General features: G+C 37.3%; 1 protein-coding gene across 8 annotated transcripts; it reads right to left on the minus strand.

Annotated features, from left to right (window-relative positions):
- Nucleotides 1-59: 59 nt before the first annotated feature.
- On the minus strand, nucleotides 60-25,514 carry acacb (acetyl-CoA carboxylase beta). 8 transcript variants are annotated; one of them, XM_052595807.1, is made up of 55 exons: nucleotides 25,119-25,271; nucleotides 24,138-24,665; nucleotides 20,229-20,361; nucleotides 19,974-20,112; nucleotides 19,659-19,768; nucleotides 19,501-19,582; nucleotides 19,314-19,412; nucleotides 19,127-19,236; nucleotides 18,930-19,040; nucleotides 18,617-18,826; nucleotides 17,955-18,125; nucleotides 17,567-17,728; nucleotides 16,915-17,078; nucleotides 16,632-16,782; nucleotides 16,377-16,480; nucleotides 16,188-16,269; nucleotides 15,953-16,098; nucleotides 15,719-15,869; nucleotides 15,445-15,579; nucleotides 15,054-15,200; nucleotides 14,780-14,968; nucleotides 14,184-14,284; nucleotides 13,987-14,075; nucleotides 13,749-13,873; nucleotides 13,446-13,559; nucleotides 12,789-12,902; nucleotides 12,620-12,709; nucleotides 12,418-12,536; nucleotides 12,126-12,161; nucleotides 11,195-11,218; nucleotides 10,302-10,445; nucleotides 10,126-10,225; nucleotides 9,885-9,992; nucleotides 9,752-9,808; nucleotides 9,608-9,649; nucleotides 9,305-9,520; nucleotides 7,801-7,956; nucleotides 7,500-7,703; nucleotides 6,781-6,936; nucleotides 6,537-6,659; nucleotides 6,044-6,313; nucleotides 5,705-5,802; nucleotides 5,497-5,617; nucleotides 5,257-5,367; nucleotides 5,019-5,162; nucleotides 4,576-4,696; nucleotides 4,372-4,468; nucleotides 4,207-4,303; nucleotides 3,929-4,064; nucleotides 3,197-3,374; nucleotides 3,000-3,112; nucleotides 2,763-2,917; nucleotides 2,429-2,599; nucleotides 1,926-2,062; nucleotides 60-1,394 (listed from the first exon to the last, which is right to left on the minus strand). In XM_052595807.1, exons 2-55 carry the CDS (start codon nucleotides 24,512-24,514, stop codon nucleotides 1,268-1,270), a joined length of 7,167 nt encoding a protein of 2,388 aa, XP_052451767.1. In that variant the 5' UTR covers nucleotides 24,515-24,665; nucleotides 25,119-25,271; the 3' UTR covers nucleotides 60-1,267. The 8 variants fall into 8 exon arrangements, with proteins under 8 accessions (XP_052451767.1, XP_052451769.1, XP_052451782.1 ...); XM_052595809.1 differs by lacking the exon at nucleotides 12,126-12,161 and having other exon boundaries at nucleotides 25,119-25,514; XM_052595822.1 differs by lacking the exons at nucleotides 24,138-24,665; nucleotides 25,119-25,271 and adding an exon at nucleotides 23,107-23,357.
- Between the last annotated feature and the right edge of the window lie 854 nt (nucleotides 25,515-26,368).

The raw sequence follows: 26,368 nt of genomic DNA on the forward strand, positions 1-26,368 counted from the left end.
TGACTCATCTGTATTCCTAAGATTAATTAAATTATGAATTGAAAAAACGGACATGTACATTATTTAATGCATAATTATGAATTTATTTTGAAACATCCTGAAAAACAGTCAATAAAGTCCGGCACTTGTCGGCTCTAGGATTAATCTGATTACCGTATAAATTCTAAAAACACACAAAATCGATTAAAGGCATTACATCTGATCAAGAAGTCGTCTTTAATCAGAATTAACAGTCGAGTACAGTGCAGCACCAGTAGATACACACATTTATCCATTCATAGAACAAGCATATGCTGTATGACTGTTTTTATATGAACCGAAGAATTACCTGCAGTCATGTGATATAAACTATACAAACACCTGAATTTCAAGCCATTCAAATATACAGTGGCCCTGATACTGATAACACTTTTATAACAACTGTCACTTAGGTAATATATTTAACACTAAGCAGATTAATGTACATTCAATATAAACAGAAAAACGAATGACAAACTGTACATTAACAATTATCTAAGCAATAAAGTACATATTACAATGCAATGTTTGTTCATAACTACTGTATGTTATCAGAAAATCAAGTTATTATCGAGAATAACAGTGATTATGTAGGTGGAATACTGTTACTTCACTCTAGTAATAGAGATTTAATAGTTTGTTCTGCTTAATTAATATTGCATATATTCCTGAGGAAGTGCAACACAGCATGAATGTGCTCTCAAGCATCGGTGATTCCCTAAAATCATCTAATATTCAGTCTTGTCCTCTTATTATACATTCATCAGTCGGTTAACTCAACACAAAGGCACAAACGTGAACAGATAAATACTATATACTGCTTTCCCTCTCTTGAGAGAGAGAGAGAGTTTAAGAAAAAAGGTCTGGTGCTCATGTGAAAAATGTTCATCCTAACATGGTCACTGTGATTCAAACCAACAGTAACTGTGCAGTAAGATGAACAGGTGGACTATATGATCGCTGACTTTTAAAATTGTTCGTTGGCAGCTGACCAACGTGTAGATAAAAAGAACAGACCAAAACCGTCCTTTAAAAAAAAAAAAAAAAAAATATATATATATATATATATATATATATATATATATATATATATATATATATATATATATATATATATATATATATATATATATATATATATATATATATATATATATATATTGTTATAAAGTTTTAAAGCACTGTTATTTAATAACACATCCGAAAATCATTTCTCTGTGTTAAGTTTATTTAAATGGCATGGATGTGATCAGCTGGTGGTGGAGTTGTCCAAGGTGGCCAGCAGGTGGCAGACTTTGGCTCTCTGTGAGGGTGTGATGTTCTGTGCCATGTGGATGATGCAGTCCAAGGTCACTTCTGGGTTGGCTTGGACCAAGCTAAACATATAATGCAGGACAAGTCCATGAGAAAATCACTTTGTGGATAAAGAAGTAAAAAAGGTTTTACTTATACGACTAGTGACTTCAATTTGACGTGTTGTTAAATTTGAGTTCAAGTAATGTTAGAATTAATCTCAAAACAGATTTTTTTTGGATGCAAAGCTTTGAATTTTTCCTTATTCTTTTTTTTCCCTCCCTAAAAATTGGGGGTATGTTAGGGATTTTATAATATAACTTTTTATGCAGACACCTTAATTTGATCAAAAGTGACATTGTTATGAAAACAATTACATTTTAAATTAATGCTGTTAAACTTTCTGTTCATCAAAGAATCCTAAAAATGTTCCACAATTTAACAAATAATATGCATCACAATTGTTTGAAACATTGATAAAGTGACAATGTAGTAATATTGTAGCTGTTGAAATTCATCTTTGATTTATTTCATCGCAGGAATAAAATACATTTTAAAACGATAAAGAGCTCTTTTGAATTGTAGTCATATTTTCCAGTATTACTGTGAATTACCTGCGAACGTGCTTGAGAGCATAGTCCCTCTTTAAGCATTTAATGTTCTCTCTGACGACAGAGCGCGTTCCGTCCTGCTGTGACAGATGGTTTTCCAGCCAATCCACCACCACTTTGTTATTGTCCCATAGATATGCCTGGAAGAATCAAACAATTACCTTACATGGAATAAAAATCAGCTTTTCCTGATCAAGTTTGCAGATACTAGTAAATCAGGTCAAGATACAGTTAAAGTAAATTTTTCTAGAAATTGTAATACTTAAACTTATTTCTATTAGTGTCCAAGTCAACATACTTATATTTTATTTCAGCTTCACTATAAACTACTTTTAACAGTTTTCTTTTCTTAAAATAACTGTTGTTTTCTTCTTGGCAAATCGTTTCAAACCCTATGCTTGATGATTGTCTGATTCTATTAATGATTATTGATTTCATTAAAAAAAGAGAAAAATGGAAATCTTCACATTTTTGTTTTCCTATATACATGAATTAAGTTTCCTTACTTTCACAGTCCCTTCCGTCTCCACAAACCAGCGGCGTAACATGGACTGTATGTGTCCGTTGCTCAGATCTTGGTTGGCCTGCATGATCTCCCCCTTCACCACCTCCTCCAACAGCAGTCGCCGCAGACGCCAGTAAAAGAATGACCTAGCGTTCTTCCAGTCCAGGATGTCCTGGGAAAATTTTATTAAGTGAGAAGCACAATGGCCACTCAGTTTTAAAACCAGTAGATTTCTCGCATGTGTCTTTGATGTGATCCACAGCTTTGGAAAAAGTTGTCTTCATAAAAGGTGACATATGGAGACTTATGTGCCTAAAAAATGGATTTCCTTTTACCGTGATGACACCCTTTTCCTGCATCCTTCCTGGAGTGTCATGAAGGTCCACAAACTGCACCGCCACCTGGTGGTAGATGGGAAGAAGGAACTCCTCTCTAGACTTCAGTTTGGCCTCCAAGTCTTTACGCTCCTGGCTCGGTAACTCTGGGGTGCCTACGTGGAGTGCAACAGTAAACCATGTGTCACAGGTAAAGATTCCCTGGAAATTGTGTTCAAGTGAGATTAAATGCTGCACCTAGCTGCTCCGCCAGGCGGGAACACACAGCATCAATCCTATGCATGGTCTTTAGCAGGTCTTTCTTTCTGAACTTTATCTCCACTGTGCCCTCAGCCTCCAGAACACCCCCTCTGAAGAGGAAACATGAACTGAGGTGAGCGATCATATTCAGTGGGCAGAAAGATTTAGAAGAGTAGTTGTGTCGACATGCTCGCCTGCTTTCTCGATCTGCGTAGAGCTCCATGTGCTGAAGGTTTATAGTTGGGTCGATCACGACCCATGATCCTCCTCTCAGCTCAGCGTGGGGAGGGATGTAAACTAGTACAGGCTGGCTGAACTCTCGCAGGGAATCCACAATGTAAGAACCAAACTTTAGCACCTGGTCATACATATCTGACACAAAGCATTCATGTTGAAAGAAAAAACCCATTGAATACTGTAGATATACTTCTGTTCAAGATTTTATTTGAATTTTTCTGATGAAGTCTCATGCACTCACCAAAGCTGTATTTATTTGGTCAAAAATACAGTATAAATAATATTGTGAAACATTATTTCACATAATTTAACAGAATTGAAAATAGCTGCTTTTTATTTTAATGCATTTTAAAATGTAATTTATTCCTGACTTTGACTTCTCAGCAGCCCTTATTCCAATCTTCTGCGCCACATGACCCTTCAAAAATCTTTTTAATACGCTTAAGAAACATTTCTTATTATCAATGATGAAAGTGGCTGTGCTGCTTAATATGTTTGAGGAAATCATGAAAGATTATCTGATGAAAAGAAAGTTCAAAAGAACATCATTTATTCAAAATAGACTTTAACAATCTTTGCAGAATAATTTCTTTCTTTTAAAAAAAAAAAAAGTTTTACTGACTCCAAACTGTTTTACAGTAAGGTAAATTAAAATCCAAACTCAAATATTAGTCAGCTACTGTATATACCTTTCATGCCTCCGGAGAAGCCTCTCCAGTTGGCAAACACCATAAGTGGAAGTTTCTCCCTGTTGAAATCCTCAATAGCCTGAGCTGTTTTATACGCAGAATCTGGGAACCACACTTGACCGGCCTGCTGATAGATCTGAGGCAGAAAAGACACTTCTTCTCCATACTGATAACAATCAATAGGGTATACTAACAGCAAACACAGAGAGCTCTTAGCACAGATCCCACAATAGACCCACAGTCAGGGTCTAAAACGTTCATAGTGTCAGGACTCTGACCTTGGCCTCTGAGTCCAAGTAAGCTGGATCTGCTGGAATGGTAACCTCAACTGTACGGGTCTCAACGGCAATGACACCAAGAGGAATCCCACCGAGCCTGTAGGACACTCACAGTCAGTCTCAGAATACTCCCTCAGTTAAATCAAACAATGTTCGGTCTCTTACCTGGCTCGGCCCACCACCACTGTCTGAGCCCAGGTAGCCATCACCTCCATAAACGTACCATGGTCAAAGAATCCACTCTGCCATGCTTCCTTTACAGCTGCCAACACAAATTCAATTCAATATCAGCCGAAGCTCCCATGCAGAGAGGTCGATGGTATCTACTGAAATGTTCAGAACAGATTGTGTGGATAATTTGATTCTTACTGGGATGGGGTCGTCCACACAGCAGCCAGCGAGGATCATAGGGGGCTTTTGTGGGAACAAAATCGATCTCTCTCTCAACTGGATCAGTGGGAGGCATTATTGGGACCGGACTTTGATTGCTCTAAATTATAACAGCAAACACCAGTAGGGCTTTATGTTATTTAATCTAACAAAAACACACACAGACAACATTATATACACACACATAAAATAAAAATGCACAAAACTTCAAGACGACTATGAAGATAAAACCCATTCCCCAGCCAATTTTCAATACTGTGAAGCTGAACAGTTTGTAGGGATAAATGCCTGATTGTTATGAAAAAAAGGACACAATAAAAAAGGCAAAACTAAGTTTCATTTGCTTATACTTATAAACTATAATTTCAGTTTTTATTAATATTATTTTGGGGATAAATAGGAACTGGACAAGAAGAGACCACCTTTGGCATGTAGGATAGCCACTGTAGAATAGTTAACACCCCTTCAAAGTCATCTGGCACGATGGTGTGCGTCACTCCATTGTTGTGCATGATCTGAACCCCTCCCAGCTGGTTATTGGAGGTGTAGACTTCACGACCCAGCACCTTATAAAGAAATACAGAATTAAAGAATTTAAGACTTAAATCACTGAATTAAAGTGGATTTCTTCCATCCTCAGGAATAAAGGAAACACCACACCTTGTTTAGTGCCCCAGCCCCAGTCAGGATGATATGGGAGTTTTCCACTTGAATTACTCTTTGTCCTAGACGTACCAGATAAGCACCAATTCCTATAGCACGACATGTGACCTAGAGGAACACAGAATGGTTACTTGATTACCAATATTTTACATTGCATATAGAATAAACATTGGAATTTCATTCCCTGGCACACTGTAAAATGTCTGATAAGATTATTGGTATAATGTTAGGTCTCACCATGCTTATGGTGATGATTTCCTTATAAGCCTGTGAAGTTTCTCCAGCTATGGTGCCAGAACCCCTCAGATTCTCCACTCCAAGACCATCTACCTTGCCTATGATGTCTGTGATGATGTACCTGAGACAAAATTTGAACACATGAGAGCTGAAAAGAGAGGTGTTTGGGTATTGGTCTTTCTGTGCATGCTAAAACAAGTTGGCTTGCCTGGACTCGCCTCCCTCCTCTACATGGTGACAGTGGACAGAATTAGAGGAACTGATGCGAGTGTAGTCCTGAGGCGTCAGATACAGGTACTTAAAGCCCTGCAGGGGCAAAACAGAATATTTGGTCTTGAACAAAAACTGGAAAAACAAAGCAGAAATGCATCAATCATGATTTGTAAAATGAAAACCCAAGAGTCATTCAGACTCAGAGGTTTTATTTTGCACTGTAAAGGTGCAAAAACATTAGTTATATATTACAAGAAAATATGCCCATCTCGCATATTCCTACTGGAAAAACTCAATTTGATTGCACAGTAACTCTTTAGTAGCATTCGGTCACCTTATAAGGGTCATCTGGGTCGATCCAAGCCACCTGAAACATGTGGCGGATCTCCTCCGCCAGGCCGATTCGAGCTCCACTATTGGCTGCAATGTAGATGCGTGGAATCCCCTCTTCTCTGGCCAGCTCAGAAGCCCGGAAAAAAAGCTGATCCTCCTGAGGCCCAAATGAGCCAATCATATGAGTAATATCATTACAGATCACAATGATGTCTCTGCCCTCTGGGTACTCTGGAGTCTTCATTTTCATACGGAAAGCCACCATACCAATCTGGAAAGGGAGGACAAACAAACAAATGATTTACATACAGCTAATCCATACAGCTAATCCATTTACTTCATTGCAGAGAAAAAGTTAGTAAACCAGTTGCATTAGTCTGACTGATGAAGAGCGTTCCTCTACAATCCATAGAGAATTAGTACTGTGCGACAGAGTGTACACACTGCCTAAGAGAAAATCCCTTAAGGAATATTTTGAGAATTCACTGATGCACCTCATTGTCTCCTGGTAGCCTGTTCATCTGCACAAGTCTCCCCTGAGAATCCAGGACCAGCTCATTACACATCAACACGTCTTTAGGGTAGCTGTCACCTGGTCCCCAAAGCTTAAACAAAGCCTGACAACAGAAAAAAAAAAAAAGAAGATAATTGGCTAATGTCAATCCAACAATACATCCCAAAAACAAGGCCGCCACAATCATACTGAGAACAGGTTTAATCTTAAATGAATCATCTCACCTGTCTGAACATTTCAGGGAAGTCATAGACATATGTAGTGCCAAGGGTCTGAGCCTGGAAGCGTTTGGACTGCAGTAAATCTTTTGTGACATATGGTGTGTTGATTAGCATGCCGTGCAGTGGACCTTGTTTTTCTCCATATGACTGGAACATTATCTGCAGAACATGAATACATGCAAGTAAATATATTTTTTTGTAATCTGCATCCTTAACCCTTATGAAAAAAGAATTGAAAAGAATTGTCTAGAATTGTTCAACATCAAAGTATCACCTGCCGGACATACAGTAAATTATTATAAGTAAATTATTGGTTTACAGTAATGCAAGTACAGCTTCTATCTACTTGAATAGGGGAAATACTAAAATTCTCATGATTGTATTCAAATAACACATTTCAGATCAGGAATGAAGTCCGACAACAACTGCAAGTATAAAAAATTGGCGTCTTTGCAATTTTTTAAGATGGTCCGGCTAATGCGGTAGTTGGCAAATGGAAATGCAAATGCACTTTGGAGCACATAAAAATAGAGATGAAAGCACATACACGACTTTGAATTAGCCATTGCTTGTGCTATCTGCCCTATAACCACACTCATTACCCTGTGTTGTGGCTTAGCAGTCTTTCACTCTCTAAAAAATAAAGAGTTTTCACATTTGTATTCCTCCTTGACTACTCGTGTCATTTGCTATAATCATAATCTGGTAAATGTGGGCTGTACCTGTCCAGTGGAGGGGTCAGTGACCTCCTTGTATAGGCTGATGTCCAAATAATAGCCGGACTCATTGCTGAGAAAGAGGCGGATGGGAATGACATCTCCACTGGTGGTGAGGCGGATGCTGATCTTCAGCTCAGCCTGAAGAACACGCAACTTCCACAAACGAATACCGTACCGCATCACCATTGAGCGAACAGACTCTTCTATCTGTAAGAAAAGAAAACAGAACGTCCCAGAAAAATATATAGCTCGGGAAAACTTGCAGTAGCTATGATTAATACATTTTCATGTTTCTGAATCTAACCTTTGAGGGGTCCATAATAACAGTGGGTACAAAATTGAGGAAGATATGATTGCAGTCAGTACGAGTGGATATGTTACTGAAGGCCACCTCAAGCTCATCCATCGCCTCCAGCAACAGCCTCTCGCCCTCATTCTGCAGGTACTCAAACGAGGCCTCCTGCAGACAGAGTGAAAAGTATTAAAGGAAGTCGTGGGGAAGTCGTGGCCTAGTGGTTAGAGAGTTTTGACTCCTAACCCTAAGGTTGTGGGATCGAGTCTTGGGCCGGCAATACTACAACTTAGGTGCCCTTGAGCAAGGCACTGTACCCCCAACTGTTGCCTGGGCGCCGCAGCATAAATGGCTGCACACTGCTCCAGGTGTGTGTGTGTGTGTTCACTGCTGTGTGTGTACTTTGGATGGGTTAAATGCAGAGTATGAATTCTGATGTAAGCTATTTAGAAATACCCATCAACAATCTACATGTCATATTTTCATATTTTGTTATTATATGAAATAAGAACTTTGGATTTCTGGTTTTGCATTTAAGAGTTAAGCAGTATAACATTTTTATTATATTGTCACTTACTTTCTTGCCAAGTCTGAAACAAGTGGAACTTGGAAGCAATTTGAAACATAACGTACACCAATATACTATGAAACCATGGACCACAAAACAAGTATACTTACTAATCAAAAATTAAGTTTTGATAAATTTATGGTAGGAAATTTACAAAGTATCTTCAAGGAACATGATATTTACTTAATATACTAATGAATTTTGGCAAAAAAGAATAAGCGATCATTTTGACCCATACAATGTTTTTTTTTTGGCTATTGCTAAAAGTATACCCCAGAGACTTAAGACTGGTTTTGTAGTCCAGGGTTACATATATACTAGCATTAAAAGTTTGGATCAGTAAGTTTATTTTTTATTTAATTTTTTTTAAAGAAATTAATACATTTATTCTGCAAGAATTGAAAAAATATATTATATTTTTAAAAAATGCTGTTCTTTAACATTTTCTAGATTTTTTTCAACAAAGCACAATGAATCACATTTTTCACAAAAATATCACAATACAACACTGATAATAATAAATGTTTCTTCAGCACCAAATCAGCATATCAAAATGGTTTCTTTAAGATTGTTTGAGTTATGGCTAATGAAACCGCAAAAAAATATATATTTCTTAATCTTACAAATCTAATATAAATGCTAGTGTACAATAAACAAGAAAAATGTCTGTGTAAAAATTCTGTGCAGTATAGTAAATTATTTCACAATTTATGCCAAGGGACTTTTAAGCATACATTTATGATGGTCTCTGGCTAGACTAATGTAATCACATGACTTTTGACCCAAATATTCACACTGACAGAAAAAAAGGCACTACGGGTTGCTAGGGATATAATTGTGGAATGCCAACAATTAACAAGTATTCTGAAAGGTTCAAAAAATACTGCAGCTTCATTTCTATGAAATATAATACAGGATTCCAAACTGTCTAGTAGTGACATCAGTTACCTTTGTGATGAGATCAGAGTGCCGAATGATAGCTCTGATAAAAAAGCGATAATCTGTGACCTCTGCACCCTCCTCCACGCGAGCAGCACCCAAGTACAGTTGCATCCTGTGATGGGCGCAAGGAACGGCCGTCAGATCAAAGTTACGCATGCGATTCAGCTCAAGCTGGAAGGCCAGAGCAGGCTCCAGGTTACGGTAGATTCTGTCTTCACGGAACTAAAGAGGGGAAAAAAAGCATAATCTTCAGTTGTTACTCTATGATGTACATTTTTAAGTGATCAAATCCACACATGCATCACTTACTTCATCTCTGGCCCTGAACGTGAAGTACTTCGGGAACTCCCGCTGACGGCAAAGATTTATTATTTTAGCATTTATCATCTTAAACTTTTTCTGATTGACATTATATTTTGGCAATGGCAGTCATTGTTGTATATGAGCATTCACCTTTTGTGCAACTAAAAATGTCATTCTTCTGATTCCATACTCATAGAGTAGAGTTTTCTGAAATTAGGCACAAAAAGAGTCAAGTCATGGAGCAGCACACACAGCTAAAAGGACAAGTCTTTAAAATGCTTACTTTAGAGTAAGCAAAGGCAGTGAAAGCTCTGACTAAAGCATCATCGTCCTCAGTGTCTGCTTGTTTGATTGACACATTTATGATGTGTATGGGGTTTTCCTTCATGTTCTGAAAAAGAGACAGACCATTAACTAAATATTGTTTCACAGAAAAAGTAAAATCTTTTTGGTTTGGAATAGCATGAGGCTGAGTAAATAATGTCAAATCAATATTAATGTTGGTTTCTTCTCCTAACGCTGACCTTGCAACTCTCCCCATCACAGAATGTGGAACAGCCTTCAGAAAACAGAGAGCTCTCACAAAGCGGATCCGCAAAGCGGCAGATAACTTCATCAAAACACCTACAATACAATCAAACCATTTTGTTAACCATTTAATCAAGATCTGCATTTATAAGAAGAAAAAAAGTGAAGGCACCTTTTGAAGTGGTCAAAACTATGGAAAGCAACCATGGCTCCCATCCTCTGACAGGGGGGCGACAGTGCCCCCTCCAAGAAGAGATCACTGCCCTGACGACGCATTGTTTGAAACTCTCCTGAACCATTCACAGGAGCAGACAACCTGAGCGGGGAGAGGATTGTGTGTGTGTGAGTGCAAACCGTCAAAAGAAGGGAATTGTGGATACCAGTTATGGACAAAAAGGATAAACTAATTGCACTGCTTGTGCTGAATGGAAAAAGCAAAATACTCAGTAATCATTTTCTATAGTCTCAGCTTCATTGAACTTGGATAACGTGGATCATCTAAATTAAACGGGCAAGAGTTCAGGAATGGATTGGTAAATGTATTCCACATTTTTTAGACTGTGTTGACTGGCAGCATATTTAAAGGTGCCGTGTGTAAGATTTTGACTCTACTAAAGCATTAAAATATTTGTGTGCAGATATTTACGAAACATGCTAAGTTATCATAATTGTTTATCTAAAAAAAAATGCTACAGTCAGTTATTCTCCTTTAAAAATGTGCTTTCTTGGCCTGAAGCTTCGTTTTGGTTTGTGAAACTCATCCACTGCGAGTTTACCCAATTGAATTTCGGCACCTCGTTCCTGTTTGTGTCGTTAACCTGCTGTGCATGTCAAATCTGAGGAGGGACAAGGTGAAAAAAAAACCTATCTTATATTTTGAATTTGGACTGCAATATGTAGTATAATCACTCGGTGTCAATCCTACAAACAGCACCTTTAAGGCCAATTTGCGATTTTAGAATTACCCAATAAATTGAAAAAATTATCTGAGCCATTGAATCCAAATAAAGGACTACCCTTTAAGGCTACTTTTCTTCAAGTCATTAAACAGATGCTGTACTCTACCTGTTCAAAGTAGGACTGCTCCCTCTGAAATGAGAGCAGGTGAGTTGTTAGCATGGGATCATCATCCTCTAACTTTGGATCTCTTTCTATCATGATTATGTTAAAAACAATCTTAGTAGGAATATTTCTCTATTTAAAAAAATCGAAATAGATTTTAATCAATATTCATCATTAGCTTAAAAAACTTCCGTGAAAAATAATTAGCAAATGGAACTGTTAGGGAATCACTTTTTGCATTTTATGAGAAAGCTACAATCCTTAATATGCCATTTGTATACAGAACACCCCAGTTAACGTGACTCGTGTGATTGACCAATCTGCTTTGACTTTTTGAAGAGATTTTTGAACAGTAAACATTTTTATAAAGCTGAAGATTTTATATAGTGATGCTTTAATGTTTAAAATCGACATGAAAAGGTGTTCACAACCCATTTTACTTCCATAATGTGACATATTTCTGAATATTACATTTTGATGAAAAAAGGAAAAAAAACCCAGAAAAAGACAAAACTTTTGTCGTTTGATGAATCATTCACATTATGAGACCTGTAATGTTTAGCAGAGTAAAAAGGGTCCATTTTAATTTCATGTCGACTTGTATTATTCAGTGATTTATATGATTTAAAATGATTCAGTGTCTATTTCAAAGAATTAATACCTACAATAATGTATAAAAGCAAATGCAATCTAATGTACCTTTTTCTTTCATACTCAAAACATGTTGATCAATCACTTGAAACTCCTCAGCGTGATGGTATGAAATCAGATTTCCCCTGTGCTCAATACCATCTCCCAGTATAACTTAGTAAGGGAAACCCAAACCAGGCTTTAGCCCAAAGTGGGAAGTTAGGAGTGTAAGACAATCTGTTTTTGTGCACTCTGTTATATATTACTTTATTAAAGAGATGCTAATAAATAAAGAGCATATTACGTGGATTTGGCTATGGACTGGCTCAGAGAAGTCTCTCTTTCAGAGGAGAGATACACAGAAAACAATGTCAAAGAAAATAGTTGTACTATATATCCAGGTTAAATTGTATTGTTATTCTATTACATAAACAGTGTTGTCTGTTAAGCACCTCAGAAATGAACTACAATTCATAAATATCATACCAAAAAGCTTCTCTATACAAAAAAGGTTAGTCACAACAATCCCAGAATCTGGATCAAATGTGTAAGCCCTATTCAGAATACAAAGAATCTACATGCGGTTGCTGCTATACCTGTTGGGGTGGGATGATGGTAACATGAACTGGAAATCCACTGCACATGTTCCATCCTGAAGCTGATGATGCTGAAGGCTGTTCAGCTCATATGCTATATATCCCCTCTGTACGTACACCTAAGGATTTCCCACACAATACATTGGAAAGTCTTGACTACATACCACTAACGTTTGGGAAGAAAAGGTCAGGCATTACTGACCTCTAAGGCGGCCATGCAAACCACTCGATCGTTGTGGTAAAAGAAACTGGGCAAGACGTCGAAGATAGAGGTTTCGGACAGGATGAGTTTCTGCAAATGCAGGATTTAAATCATCATATATATAAAAGGTGTTAAAGTGGTGAAGACAAAAGAATTGCTGCTGCTTTACCTTGAGGTTCTCGGGACAGAACTGATGCCCATACATATCAATAGCCGATAAAAAGATGGATTCCACCTGGTTATGTCTGAGCTCATATGAGGGCAATTGAGAGGCGATCAACACCTAAAGAAACATTATGAGTTGTTATGGCCATGTTGCATTTAGAGTGACATTCTGTTTTCATAAAATTTAGTTTTTCAATTATGTGTAAAATGTAACTTTTAGTTGTCCAATCATATACTAGTTAAAAAAAAAGCTATACATTCCTATACTGGAAATGGAACATTTTGGAAAATGTTGTAGGTCATCTTGTGTATATACTTTCCACAGTATACGCTACCAGTTTTTCAGTAAGATTTTTTAAAAATGTTTTTGAAAAAAAGCTCACCAACGCTGCATTTATTTAATCAAAATGCAGTAAAAAAAAATTATATTGTGAAATATTACAAGTTAAAATAGCAGTTTACTATTTTCTGAAATTTCAGCAGCCATAACTCAAGTCTTCAGTGTCACATTATTAAAGTCGAAAACACTTGTGTATACACAAGTTGTGAACAGTATAGTCTACATACTTATAAAATAGTACCGTACAGTAGTATGCTACTTATTCTGAACAGAGTCAACATTAACACAGATTTCAAAGTTCACAACCCCTGATGTTCATACCTGTCTGGCCCGAAGTGCTACTTTAGAGTTTTCCATTTTACTGAGCTGTGTGAGCTCATTTAGAATGACCATGAGCTCATCAGCAAGCATTGGGTCTCGGCCACAGAGCTGGTCCTGAAAAAAAAAAATCAGTTGTATTATAAATTAAATGAGCACAGTTTGTATCAATGAAATCAAACTGAATTAAGTTACTCCTACTTAAACATTCTGTCACTGTTTTCATAATGAATGACAGGAATCTACTCAAAGCCACAACTTAATTATATCAATAAGCACTGCTAAGTATTTCGGAAATGATCTTACTATAAGCATGGTGACTAAAATGTTCTTCTTGGAGACCTGAGCGTGGGAGAAGATGGACTCCAGTACTGGAGTCATGTCAGGTTTATACTGCTCTCTTAGGTTGATGACGCATTTATCATAATGAGCTGTCAAGGGAAAGACAGAATTTTATATATATATAAGAAAGGTAAAACTTCTGAAATTATCTTCCGTTTACTCTGCTGTGACAGTAGTATCAGGAATACACTGGGACATTTACCTTGCTGAAATTGCATCTCCACCTGAAGGTACCGTCGCAGCAGATCCATCACAACTGATTTCATATACCCCCTAATGCCACTTCGGTACCTAAGAATAAAGTAAAACAGGTGCATATTGCCATTTTCTAGTTAAGAGAGAAGTCTTTGGTTATCTTAAGCAGAGGCAGGTCTGTGCGAGTCATCAGGCATTTCTTACCTTTGCACCAGTTGCACAATGCTTTGAGTGTTCATGAAGAAAACCTCTCGGTCTGCTTTCCTCTGAAGCATAGCAGCATGACTGTCAAGTATATTTGCTATCTGGAAGTGTCGATTGAAAACTGATTAATTTTTTTTTTTGCCACAACAGCATAATTTCTAAGAATCTGTCAAGTAAAACATATTTGTAGATCAGCTAACTAAATGTATTTCTTTTAATTAATTTGATGATGGTTCCAAAAACTGTTAAAGACTTATGAGTTACACTTGAGCCCTTATGAAACAAAAATATACTGCAGTATATTGGAAAATATCATGTAATATATTAGGCATATATTCTTATATATATATTTATTTTTTTCCAATATATTGCAATATATTGAAAGCGGCAATCATTTGTATCAATCAATATATTATTAAATGTATTCAAATATATAAAATATTAGAAAATAAAAAGGGAAAATAATATATTACAACATATCACAATATGTTTTAAGAAATATATTGGTAAATATATTTTCCTTTCGTAAGGGAGTCAACTATGTAAAACTGGCTATGTCTGTGTTTCCAGATAAGTATATCAATTTCATCACTCACTCTTTGGCTGGGGAACTGACAGAGCACGGAGGTAATGTTACTGGCATACTGTGCCATGACCTTTCGAATGGCCTTCTCCACAGTCCCTGGTATACGTCCTGCCACGCTGGTCATAATCTCCTGCAGTTCAAGAAGAGGTAGAGATGGATCCCGAAGTGTCTTCATCAGTGTGTCGAGCCACTTCTTCAGCTGTAACCACATATGCATAGTTAACAGACTGGATTGCACACTTTTTATGCCGCTTTGAGTCTGATCATTGCATCAATGTTCTGACTTTTTGACTGAAGTATGGCTCTGGCAGACAGTATCCATCCATGATTTTCACCAGGTTCTCCAGAACACTGTGGAACACTTGGTGAAGCCTCTCCCCTGCAACAGGTAAAGTTTCCTGGGATGGTAATGGCTCTGTATTTGGCTTTACCTGAGGCAGTAAACCAAGAATTCATAGTTCTCATCACAGATGGCAGCGCGTCTATAAATTAAACCAGTAACAAAGCAAAAAGTGTGGCCTCAAATAGTATTTGGACACTACAGCATGCATGAATTACACTCATTCATTAGATATCTAGCCAAATTAAGCTACATCTTTTTACAGAACGGACAACACTTTTCTTTTTTTACTTCTAACCAGCTGATTTCAATGCGATTTTTGGAAGATGCATCACCGGATGAATACAGCTGGGGTCATCCAGGTCCATTCGGGCCACTACACACCCAGGCTCTAATACTGTTCCTGATCTTTTTAAAAAGTGAATGCAGCCGGAATGCTGGACATGCAGGGTCATCACCATCTTCATAACCTGTAAAAAGACAGCAAAATTAAGTAATTTATAACTGTTCCCAACAGCACATATGGTCCTAATGCAGTATATTAAAAAAGTGCATTATATAAAGAGAAACTGCCACCTAGGAATGTAAAATGCTTGGTCTCATCCTAACCTCAATTTCAGCATAAGGCTGGGTAGCCAGAACATGAGAACCGTCATCGACTACATACTGCAACAGCTTGCCAGCAGAGGGCGACCTGAGCACTGTAGGGTCTCGCTCCTTCTCAAACACACACGTTTTGTTCCCCACTGTGATGCGGTAGCTATACATCACATGACAAACGGCCAAATAAACATTAGTTGATACACAAGAAAGTACACTTTGGTATCCAGTACAAAACCTAACCTGTCAATCTCCTCTTTCATGTAGGTTGTGTAGCTGCTGCCACCATAGGAAAGTAGTAGACCGCCATCACTGAGCCTATGGACATCAACTTCAATATCTGAATCATTCATTATGATAATATACGTGGTGGGCGACTGGCGGGCCACCTGTACCACAGAAACAAACAAATAGATTCATGTCTGTCCATGGTAAACGGAAAGATGGTCAAAGGGATTTCACTGTTTTTTTTTGTTACCTGTAGGCAGTATTTGACTCCATCATAGATCAGATCAACACTGACTGTGTTGACTAGACTAGCAGCAGGCAACACCTGACCCCTGAAACATCCAGAAATGCATTAAAAAACACAGAATGCTGTACAATACATTGGTTTCTTTAGGTTTTCAATGCCTTATATGCTGGAGCGCCCGAGTAGAGGAAATACCTTTCTAGTGAATGCAGGAAGTCAGACATGCTCTCTCTAAAACTTGCATCAGCAACTTGTAGAGCACCGCATACCACACCTAACATGGTGTCTGGCCTTTCCACCTAGAAGAAACATACGATGAAACAACATAAAACAAACACTTTACTTTAAATGGCTTCAAAGTTTATTTCAAATTAGAGGAAAGTGGAACAAAGTTCCTAGAGAGACTCTGTCTTGATCTGGGACAATTCACTTCCCAGGTTTGGGTCTGACCTGGACTTTCTCTGCAATAAGGTGATCCAGCCAGCCAGTATCGATGTCATTGTTTCTAAAACTCTCGGTCTCCAGTAGCTTAATGAGGTACTCCACCGTGGTCCTGAAATCTCCTCTGATTGACAGCTCCTTCATGGCTACCACCATGTTCCTGCAGGCCATTGGAACAAAGACCTCATTCATTAATCTTCTACAAAAAACAGAGCTATCTGTCTATTTTTTTTTTTTCAAGGAGCAAAGAAGAAAAGACACAAGCATCTATTGATTGTCTCCAGGAACTCACGAGATGGCCTCTTCTCGGTTCTCGCCCCAGGAGAAACAATGTCCAAACTGAGAGTCTGCAAACTCATGTAGGCCTCCGGTTGCTCCTACACTGAAGTAACCCCACACGTTCTTACTGCTACGGAAGTTCAGCTCCTGAACTGTGCCTGAGCTTGGTTTAAAGCCCTTATGAGAACAAAAAATGACAAAGAAATGAATCATGCAATAAACTGCTGTAGAAGCCTTCAAAGCCTATTGCATTAAATCAAAGCTTTTAAAAACACCTAAAAAGATACTGTAATTAAGCAGGAGTTACTAAAATGATACTAATGAATTAATTTAGACAAGCAATATTAAGTTTTGTATTATCAGACAATTGTTTTAAGATACTTGCATGATTAAACTTACAAAAAAAGTTAGGGATCAGTAAGATTTAAAGATTTTGAAAGAAAGTCTTTTAAGCTCACCATTCAAGCACTTATTTAATCGAAAATGGCAAGAACAGTAATACTGTGAAATATTACAATTTAAAATTACTTTCCATTTTGAATGCAATTTATTACTGTGATGGTAAAAACTCAGCAGCAGAAATAATATTAATGTGTTGATTTGCTTCTTATAAAATATTTATTATTATTTATTATTTATTATTATTAAAGTTGACAACTGCTCACTTCATCTGGGTTCTCACTGGTGATGCGTGCAGCTATGACATGTCCTCGTGGACAGGGGATGCATTCTGGAGATTCAAAGTTAATAGGTGTGTCTCCCCAGGGAGTTTCACCAAAGAGGACGCGGATATCCTTAATTCTGTAAAGAGGGATCCCCATCGCTATCTACATGGAGAAGGTACAGAAGGAACAGTTTATGATCAGCATTTGAGAATTATATTTATATATTTTAACAACAACCATAATAAAATATGAAACAAAACATATATAGAGTCGATCCTGCAACACTGCAGTGAGAATCTCATATCTTCATTAAACCAAAACAGAACAAAAACTCATACACCCAATGCTTCCGAGTCCTTTTCCTCCTAATAGCTGTACTTTGCTTTACCTGTAACTGTGCAGCAGGAAGGTTAACATCAGCAATCATCTCAGTGCAGGGATGTTCCACCTGGAGCCGTGGATTCAGCTCCAGGAAGTGGAAACTACCATCCTCGGTGAACAGATACTCCACTGTACCAGCACTTACATAGCCCACCATTTTAGCCAGACGCACTGCATACTGACGCACAGAGCAGAAAATAAATTGTGCATGCCAATATCAACGTCATTATGGAATAGTTCCCAAAACCAAAGGCAGAGATGTAATCAAATAAATAATAAAATTCACAAAAATATCATGAATGGTCATTAAAACTCAAACTCTAAATAGCGCACATTAGTGTGCATCACTCCATGTTGTGCATGTCAAATCTAAATAAATAAATAAAAATGTATCAGTATTTATTTATTGCTCGTTAATTTCAATTAAAGTATCTGAATGTATTCTGCAAGTATACTTCTGCTCACAAATTTGAACGCTGTAATTCAAATTATGCATTTTAGCTAAATTCTGCCTTAAGAACAAATGGTGCAACCAAATATATTTCAGAGTTAGTTACAAAACAACTAATAGTTACTAAGCCTATGGTGTGACCTTTACAGCCCAATTCAACAGCTTATGAATGGCCAAAGGCAACATGACCACAATATATTCATAGATTTGTGTCTCACCCGCTCCATTTGCTCGAAAGTGGTGGTGGAGACAATGGTAGCAGGAGCTTCTTCTATGATCTTTTGGTGGCGGCGCTGGATGGAACAGTCTCTGCCGAACAGAGAGATAGCGTTACCGTACTGGTCAGCCAGAATCTGCACCTCCAGGTGGTGTGCATGTTCAGCTAGCTGCATGATGAAAATGGGTGAACCAGGCACCTCAGCCTGCACCTGTAGTGAAGAACAAACACATCATAGTACTACGTAATCAATCCGAAACTAACTACACAAAATAATGAAGTCATATCAAAGTAAAGCACTGTGTAGTGTGTACCTGTCTGAAAAAGTTAGGAAAGTCTTCGGAGCTGTCCACTTTTCTGATGCCTTTCCCACCACCTCCCCCTGATGCTTTGATTACCACAGGGTAGCCAATCTTTTCTGCACTCTAACCACATGAAATCACCAAATCAGCAGGATAAACGAAATCAAAGCTGTATGTATCCCGTAACCGATTCTGTAGTGAACACACACCACTAGGCCCTCGTCCACGTCTTTAACACAGCCCTGCACATAAAGTTCAGGTGGAACACTGATTACACAGCCATGTCTTTGTTCTTCTTCTGTCCATTCAACCCTCAGACCTGAAAAAAAGACAAAGAGGGATGAAGACATCACAAATACCCTAGCAACAGCTCATGTTGTGAATAGTATCTCTCACCGGTTCCGCTCCAGGGCAGGGTGGGGATGTCTGCGCTCTGAGCTACAATGGAAGATGCCACCTTGTCTCCTAATGCCCACATGGCTTTACTGGAAGGTCCTGAAAAAGACAACTCCATCAACCCTCTTTGACCTCAACTAGCAAGGCTAAGCTGTCTAAACAGGTTCTATATAATGAGATGAAATACCTAAGAAAGATATCCCTGATTTATGGAGAAGCTCTGGAAGTTTGGGGTTTTCAGAAGCATGACCCCATCCAGCCCAAACGGCCTTATAAGAAGAGAAGCCCATTATTAGTAATGATGGCAAACACACATCATTGAGACAGATTTTGGACAGGCCATACCTGCACTGGAATCCTTTTAGCTATGTCCACAATCATCTCAACATTGGCATAGTTGTTGTTATTTGGGCCACCAGGGACTGGCACATAGTGATCAGCCATTTTAATGTATTCTAGATAAGAACACAGGGAAATTTAGACAATTTCTAAAATATATCAAAATTGAAAATGTCCAGAACCAAATATTTATGAAATAAAGTAAAACGAGATCAAATTAAATAATAATAAATGTCATATTATATAAAATATTCACACAAAAAAAAATTTGCACAAAAAAAAAATACTGCAAATTGAACAATATTTTTCTTATCTGTGAACCTGCATTGGCTTTCAAGTCTTCGGGTGTGACCATCACCACAAAGCGAATGATCCTCTCATTACGGAACATTTCATAGGACCAGCGTCGAATTGAACGCATGCATTTAACTGCAGCAATGCCATTGTTAGCAATCAGCACCTAACATGAGAGAGATGAAAAAGACTACATGAGCAAACAAATCTTAAAATCTGTTTTTTTTTTTTTTTTTTACTGTTCCTGTATGTGAAACACACACACGAAGGCACAACTTTAACCTTGTCTATAATGTGGTTTCCCCCAAAGCGAGTGACAAACTCAGCTGGGGAGGCAACAGTGAAATCTCTGGGCGCGTCCATCTTCCTGTGTTCTTTGCCTGTTTTCAGCAGGTGGGGGCCTGACATGCTAGGCCTATAGACACAAAATATATATATATAATTGTAATTATTGCCATTTACAGTGAATTTTAAAAAGTAAGCTGGTTATGACTCCAATAACGAATTACTTTTATTTAAGCCTTTATGAGAAACATCAACAAAGCACCATTTCAGCCAATATTTAGCATATTCAGTCATCAAACAATACAAAAACAAACATACGAGGTAAGAATCCATCAAATCTGATCTGGCCTCTGTACTCTCCACCTCTGTCCAAGTGTGCTATATAAATGCTCCCACAAGCAAATCAGCCAATCACAGCTTAATGTGTTATCATAAAGGCTACAGACTGACCATTAACTAACCCCTGAACTGTAGAACTACAGCTAACTTCACATTTTAAGTCACAGACCCATGTCTTCATGCAAATGTGAATGTAATGCAATGAATGTACAGTAAACCCTTACGAAAGGAAAATATATTTACCAATATATTTCTTAAACTATATTGTGATATATTGTAATATATTATTTTCCCTTTTTATTTTCTAATATTTTATATATTTAAATACATTTAATAATATATTGATGATACATATATTATATAATATATTGCAAAATATACAAATGATTGCCGCCTTCAATATATTGCAATATATTGGAAAAAATAAATATATATAAGAATATATGCCTAATATATTACATGATATTTTCCAATATACTGCAATATATTTTTGTTTCATATGGGAAAGGTGGAATACAGAAGACAAAAAAGTGACATGCAGCTTACAATACTGCTTCCTGTATGCCAAGGTGACAGCTTAAAATAAGAAGAGAATTGCAGATCTCCTGCAGGATCAGACTTCATTTTCTGCAGGCATCAGTGGAAAACAAAACTCTGAGATGCTGACTTCTGTCTTTTAAATGTGTCACTTGAAAAAATATCACTCAATAACTAAATGCAAGACATGTTGCATGTTACCTTTTAAAGCAAATAGAGATATAGCATAGCATAGCATATAGAGAATGTGTCAATATTAGCATTCAATTAACACAACGTCAATATTAATATTAACAACATCAATAAGACCAATATCACAATGACTAAAATTAGCCAAAATCATGATGATCAAAATTATATACTATTTTGTCTAAATTAATTCCAAAATAACACACTAAAATCAGAAATCAATGATTTTAAATACTTTCAAATTTAAATATGTATACTATAAAAATAAAATAAATAAATCAATAAAATTACATTTGGGTAAGTGCTTTAATTGAGTGTTAAATGGTAGCAAATGTCATCTAAATATAAATATAAGGGATCAGAGCATGTCCAAATAAATATCCAATACTGACACACTGATTTAAAAAAAATCTCTAATATTGCCTCAAACACAATATGGTACCTATACAAACTTTTTAGATTTTAAATAATTTATAACTAATGCACTGCTCATGAGTGCACATAAAAATGAAAAGTACCTAAAGATTTTATTATCCTTGTCGACAATCCTTTTGACAGGTATGCATTCTTAGACTTCATAACCAGCATAAACGGTACACAAACGATGAGCAGTTGCATTTGTTTATATTGTTATCTGAAGAACTGCATGTAGCATCCGGAGAACCTTTCAAACATTGCCATTATCACTCCAGATCTCATATGTTATCCACTTTCTGAGCTTTTACAAGTATATGAATTTAAAGAGACACATGCTAACATCATCATGCAGGTTACATTATGTAACCCTTCATGCACCGTTTAAACAGTCTGTATTGTGTTGTGCATTTCAGCGAAATCCAGCAATCTAAATTCTGCATTCCGAAACTCTTTTCTAACACTACTGTGCAGTTAAGATAAACTCGCGAGCTGCTGTGTTATGCTACACTGCTAGGAACAACAACACAAACCACACCCCTTTTATACTTCCAGTGTACTACCCTCGTCAAGAACATAGTGTACACTTACAAACGGGAGGTTCTAGAGGACAGAATGAACTAAATGCATGTTTGGTTTGGCACCAACCTCTTGAGGCACTGAAACCAGTTGAGTTCTTGCCCTCCTTCACTGTCCATGGCGAAGAATCAGATGATAGTGCAGGACAAGAAAAAAAACAAACATCTAAAACATTTTATGTTCCCTCCCTTTTCCTCTTTTGCCCTCTCATGTCCCCTCCCCCAAGTCAACGAGGACCTCACTTCACCACTGCATGTTTAAGAAAAACATTCTTGGTAATTCATTGTTCATTGTTTTTTGGTTTCTCTCCAGAGAAATAAATGCAAAAAGAGTAAACTTCCTTTCAAAATACCTGTTAAATTACAATAAGTTTCTGAAGGGTTATTACCCACACACTGTGCAAATAGTTGTGCAAATAAAGTGCAAATCTAACCATGTTTAATGCATATTTGATAAGAGTTTTAATTTGTAGATTGCATTTTAGCAAACTGCTGAATATAATAACAGATGCTTGTTTACATTATGATCACTATAACCCAGGGGTGTCAAACTCAATTCCTGGAGGGCCTGAACCATGCAGAGTTTTGTTCCTACCCTGCTTCAACACACATACCATGTAGCTTTCAAATAAGCCTGAAAAACTTGATTAGTTGGATCAGGTGTGTTTAAATTTTGTTGAATCTAAACTATGCATGGCTCTGGCCCTCAAGGAATTGAGTTTGACACCCCTGCTATAGCCAAAAACAGAGCTGTCTCAGCAAATGTCACCACAAGAAAAGATCTGTGTAGACAAATGTCACCAAAATAATGACCTTACCTTTTTCCTGTTAAGTTTTACTTCCACTGTGGGGGAAAACAAAATTAATGTGCAACCTCTATCCATTGGTTTTGAGTCCACCCAACTGAGCCTATGTCAACAGGATAGCTCACTAAAAGCCGGGGACCTCATCAAAACATCTTGACCCAACACATCCCTAAATATATGTCTAGGGTATTTTGTCTCTGGAAACGTTCTAAAAGAAAACACTGAAACGCAACGAGAAAGTCTTTGAAAGTCGACATCAGGAGCTTTGCTTCCATTAATAGTACAGAAATGTACGGCATGTCACTTTAACAGGTCATGTGATCACTGAGAATGGCCATATGGCTGTATTTCAGGTCCAACGCTCTGTCCCGTTTAACTTTCGACTCTTTCATGTGGTGTACAGCGTCCTCTTTTGGTAGCAAATCTCAAGACTAGACAGCAAATTAAACTATTATAACTAAAAAGTGGGTCACGTTAAGGCCCAAGAGAAAAAAATCTGAATTAATTTCACACTGCATTTAAGACCAGAGCTCATATCTGAGTTTATGAAAAATAATTTTTAAAAGAAATGTAAAGGTTTTAAGTTTAAGTTAAGTTAAAATAGTTGCCCTGCAAATGTATTTTTTCACTCTTTTATTTTATAAATAATGCAAACACATTATAATGCAAACACATTTCTACTCAGATTGTTAATTTTGTTGCTGTTTGTCAGTGGCTTTAAAACCTTCATGTCATGTCAGCAGCACATTTGCAGCTTAAAGGGTTAGTTCCATGTGACATCAGAGGGTCTGTTAGAATATTTTCAAGCATCAAAAATACATTTTGGTTCAAAAATAGCAAAAGGGTCGGTTTAATTAGAGTCAGAGCTAAACTCTGCAGGAAACTGGATCTCGCGAGCCAGATTTGAGGATAACTGTTTTACGGGTTTAAAACAACATGAGGGTAAGTTATTAATTACATAAATTTGCTATCTGGGTGAACTAACTCTTTAAAACCTTGTGCACACACAAGAACAACAATAAAACATCTCTAAGGATGCTCACCTCAAACTTGCTGATGGATTCGGGGGTGGCAGCACTTCTGATGACGTGTTTGGTAGTACATTAGGTGTCTCTGTGCTGTTGGGCTGAGGTTTGGGGGTCTGGCCCATAACCAAAGTCTCATCATCGGAGGAATTATCCTCAGAAGCTCCCAGAATAAACTTTAGTCTCTCTTTAGCCTGAACACTGGAACCAAATTTGGGCCTATCTGACTCACTGGTTTTGGAAACAGCTTCTTCTGTGCATTCTGACTGGTCAATGGGATCACTAGTCATTGATAGGGAAATTTTCTCATTTCCTGTGGAGGTGCTTGCTGATTCAGAGTCCATTGGAGGAGAGTTTTCCCTTGAACAGTCTGTGGTGGGTGTTTGTGATGGCATCCCTCTCACTCTGTGGACCTTGATGATGCATTCAAATGGGCTATATGAGTAAGAGCTGACAACATATATAACATTTTTGAGGGTTTCACATATGCCTTCTTGTAAAATTAGATGATGGTTCCTTTTTGTCTTGAGTTTTGTAAGTGTTCAACTGCAAAGGTAAAGAAACACCATGCCACAATTAGGTTATCAAAAGTGTGCAAACATGGCATCAGTGTGCAATATTATGATGCAACCAAAACATTGAGAAATGTGCATTTGCCTCTCTTGTCAGATATTAAAAGCTATACAGTGAAACACTCATTCATACATAATACCGAATTTCTTAATAAGATATATAGTTTAAATAACCAATTTCTATGATTCAGCTTTGGGAGGCTTTAGAGAAACATGTTTCTCATTGCCTAATATCATCATAGGCCTACACACACACAATTTAAACTGAATCACAGGCATTAGAAAAAAACATGGTCATATAGAAATCCAACATTAAATTATTAACATGTTTCATTAAGAAATTCTCAAAGAATTAATAAAAAGTATTATAAAAAGCGTTTAACTTTTAAAAGATTGCTAGGATTGTCAAAACAAGTTTAGCTCATACCTTTGTAGCAGTCAGTCAGTGTCCAGGCCTTCTCTGGTAATGGAATGTGAACGCATAGAACTCAATTCTCTTTAGAACTGGCCAGTGGACAGCCACAGCAGGGCCATTTAACAGAGTGGACCCTCTGTGTGTCTGTGTGTGTGTGAGGGAGAGAGAGAGAGAGTCTGTGTGGGGATGGGATCTAGGGGAAAGTTCAGCAGTGAAGGTAAGAAATGAGGGGGAGGGAATAGTAGCTCTCACAAACAACCTATTAATATAGTAACAACAACATCAAAGGTCAGAACACGTGTGGTGTGTAACCGGACACAAAGGTCACACCCCAGATAATCGGCCCGAGCTCGATAGCCCCACGACACCCGCGGTTCAGAATCATCGTCATCTGGGTCCAATGTGGCCCGCAGCTCGCTCTGGAGCATGTGTTTATGTTACGGCTGTAAAGCACCGGGTCTATTTCTGTTTCAGGATCTGTCCAGGCCTCTTTTTTGGCAATGACTTGGCTCAAAATTGAATTAACTACTAGTTAACTACTTTTTTCTACTAATTTTTTTCTCGTAAATTTGTCAAACACTAAATACCCGCGGTAAAGCTTAAATAAAAAAAAAAATATTAAAAGCGCTTTATGACATAACATTCACATAAATATGTATTTTAATTGCGCTGATTCATTGCGCTGAGTCTTGTACCTGTGTTCGTGGGCGATGTCCACCAGTGTGGATGCAAACAAATTTACATTGTCATTTCGATAAAGAAATTCTGGTAAGCATCGTACATTTACATCTTTAGCAATTTACTAACGCAGTAAACTTTGATGATCACTGCGATCCGCAAACAAACAGATGGGGAAGAGTATGATGATGGCCGAGCGTATACATGGACAAAGGTTTGTTTGTATTTCAAGTTTTCACATTTTTTTATGAATGCAGTTGTAACGGCTTTTATCTCGTGTTATGTCAGGAGACCTTGCTTTTGAGCTCTGTGCATTTCAGAAAGGTGGGCTTTAGAGGAACAATGTACATTGTGTGGAAAAATATTGTGTTTTTTAAACTTAAACCACATAAACACATTGCATTATACCCACTGACCTATATATATATATATATATATATATATATAACCATGTTCTATATTATAGATCAGTGATTATACCACATACACAACATAATGTTATTTTTAGCAACATCAAATATTTCTCCTGGTAAATTTTATTTTAAGCAAACTTACCCTAATCCTAGCCTACTTTAAGGTTAAAA

Source organism: Carassius gibelio, chromosome A5 (assembly GCF_023724105.1).
Source record: "Carassius gibelio isolate Cgi1373 ecotype wild population from Czech Republic chromosome A5, carGib1.2-hapl.c, whole genome shotgun sequence".
NCBI classification, from domain to species: Eukaryota; Metazoa; Chordata; class Actinopteri; order Cypriniformes; family Cyprinidae; genus Carassius; species Carassius gibelio.

Excerpts from the sequence above, each read along its gene's own strand:
- acacb (XM_052595807.1), bottom strand. The coding sequence starts at position 24,514 with ATGCCATCACAAACACCCACCACAGACTGTTCAAGGGAAAACTCTCCT. Across the intron at positions 16,783-16,914 it reads AACCGAGAAGAGGCCATCTC|GAACATGGTGGTAGCCATGA; the intron begins GTGAGTTCCTGG and ends AATGGCCTGCAG. Across the intron at positions 10,226-10,301 it reads AGTTTTGACCACTTCAAAAG|GTGTTTTGATGAAGTTATCT; the intron begins GTGCCTTCACTT and ends ATTGTATTGTAG.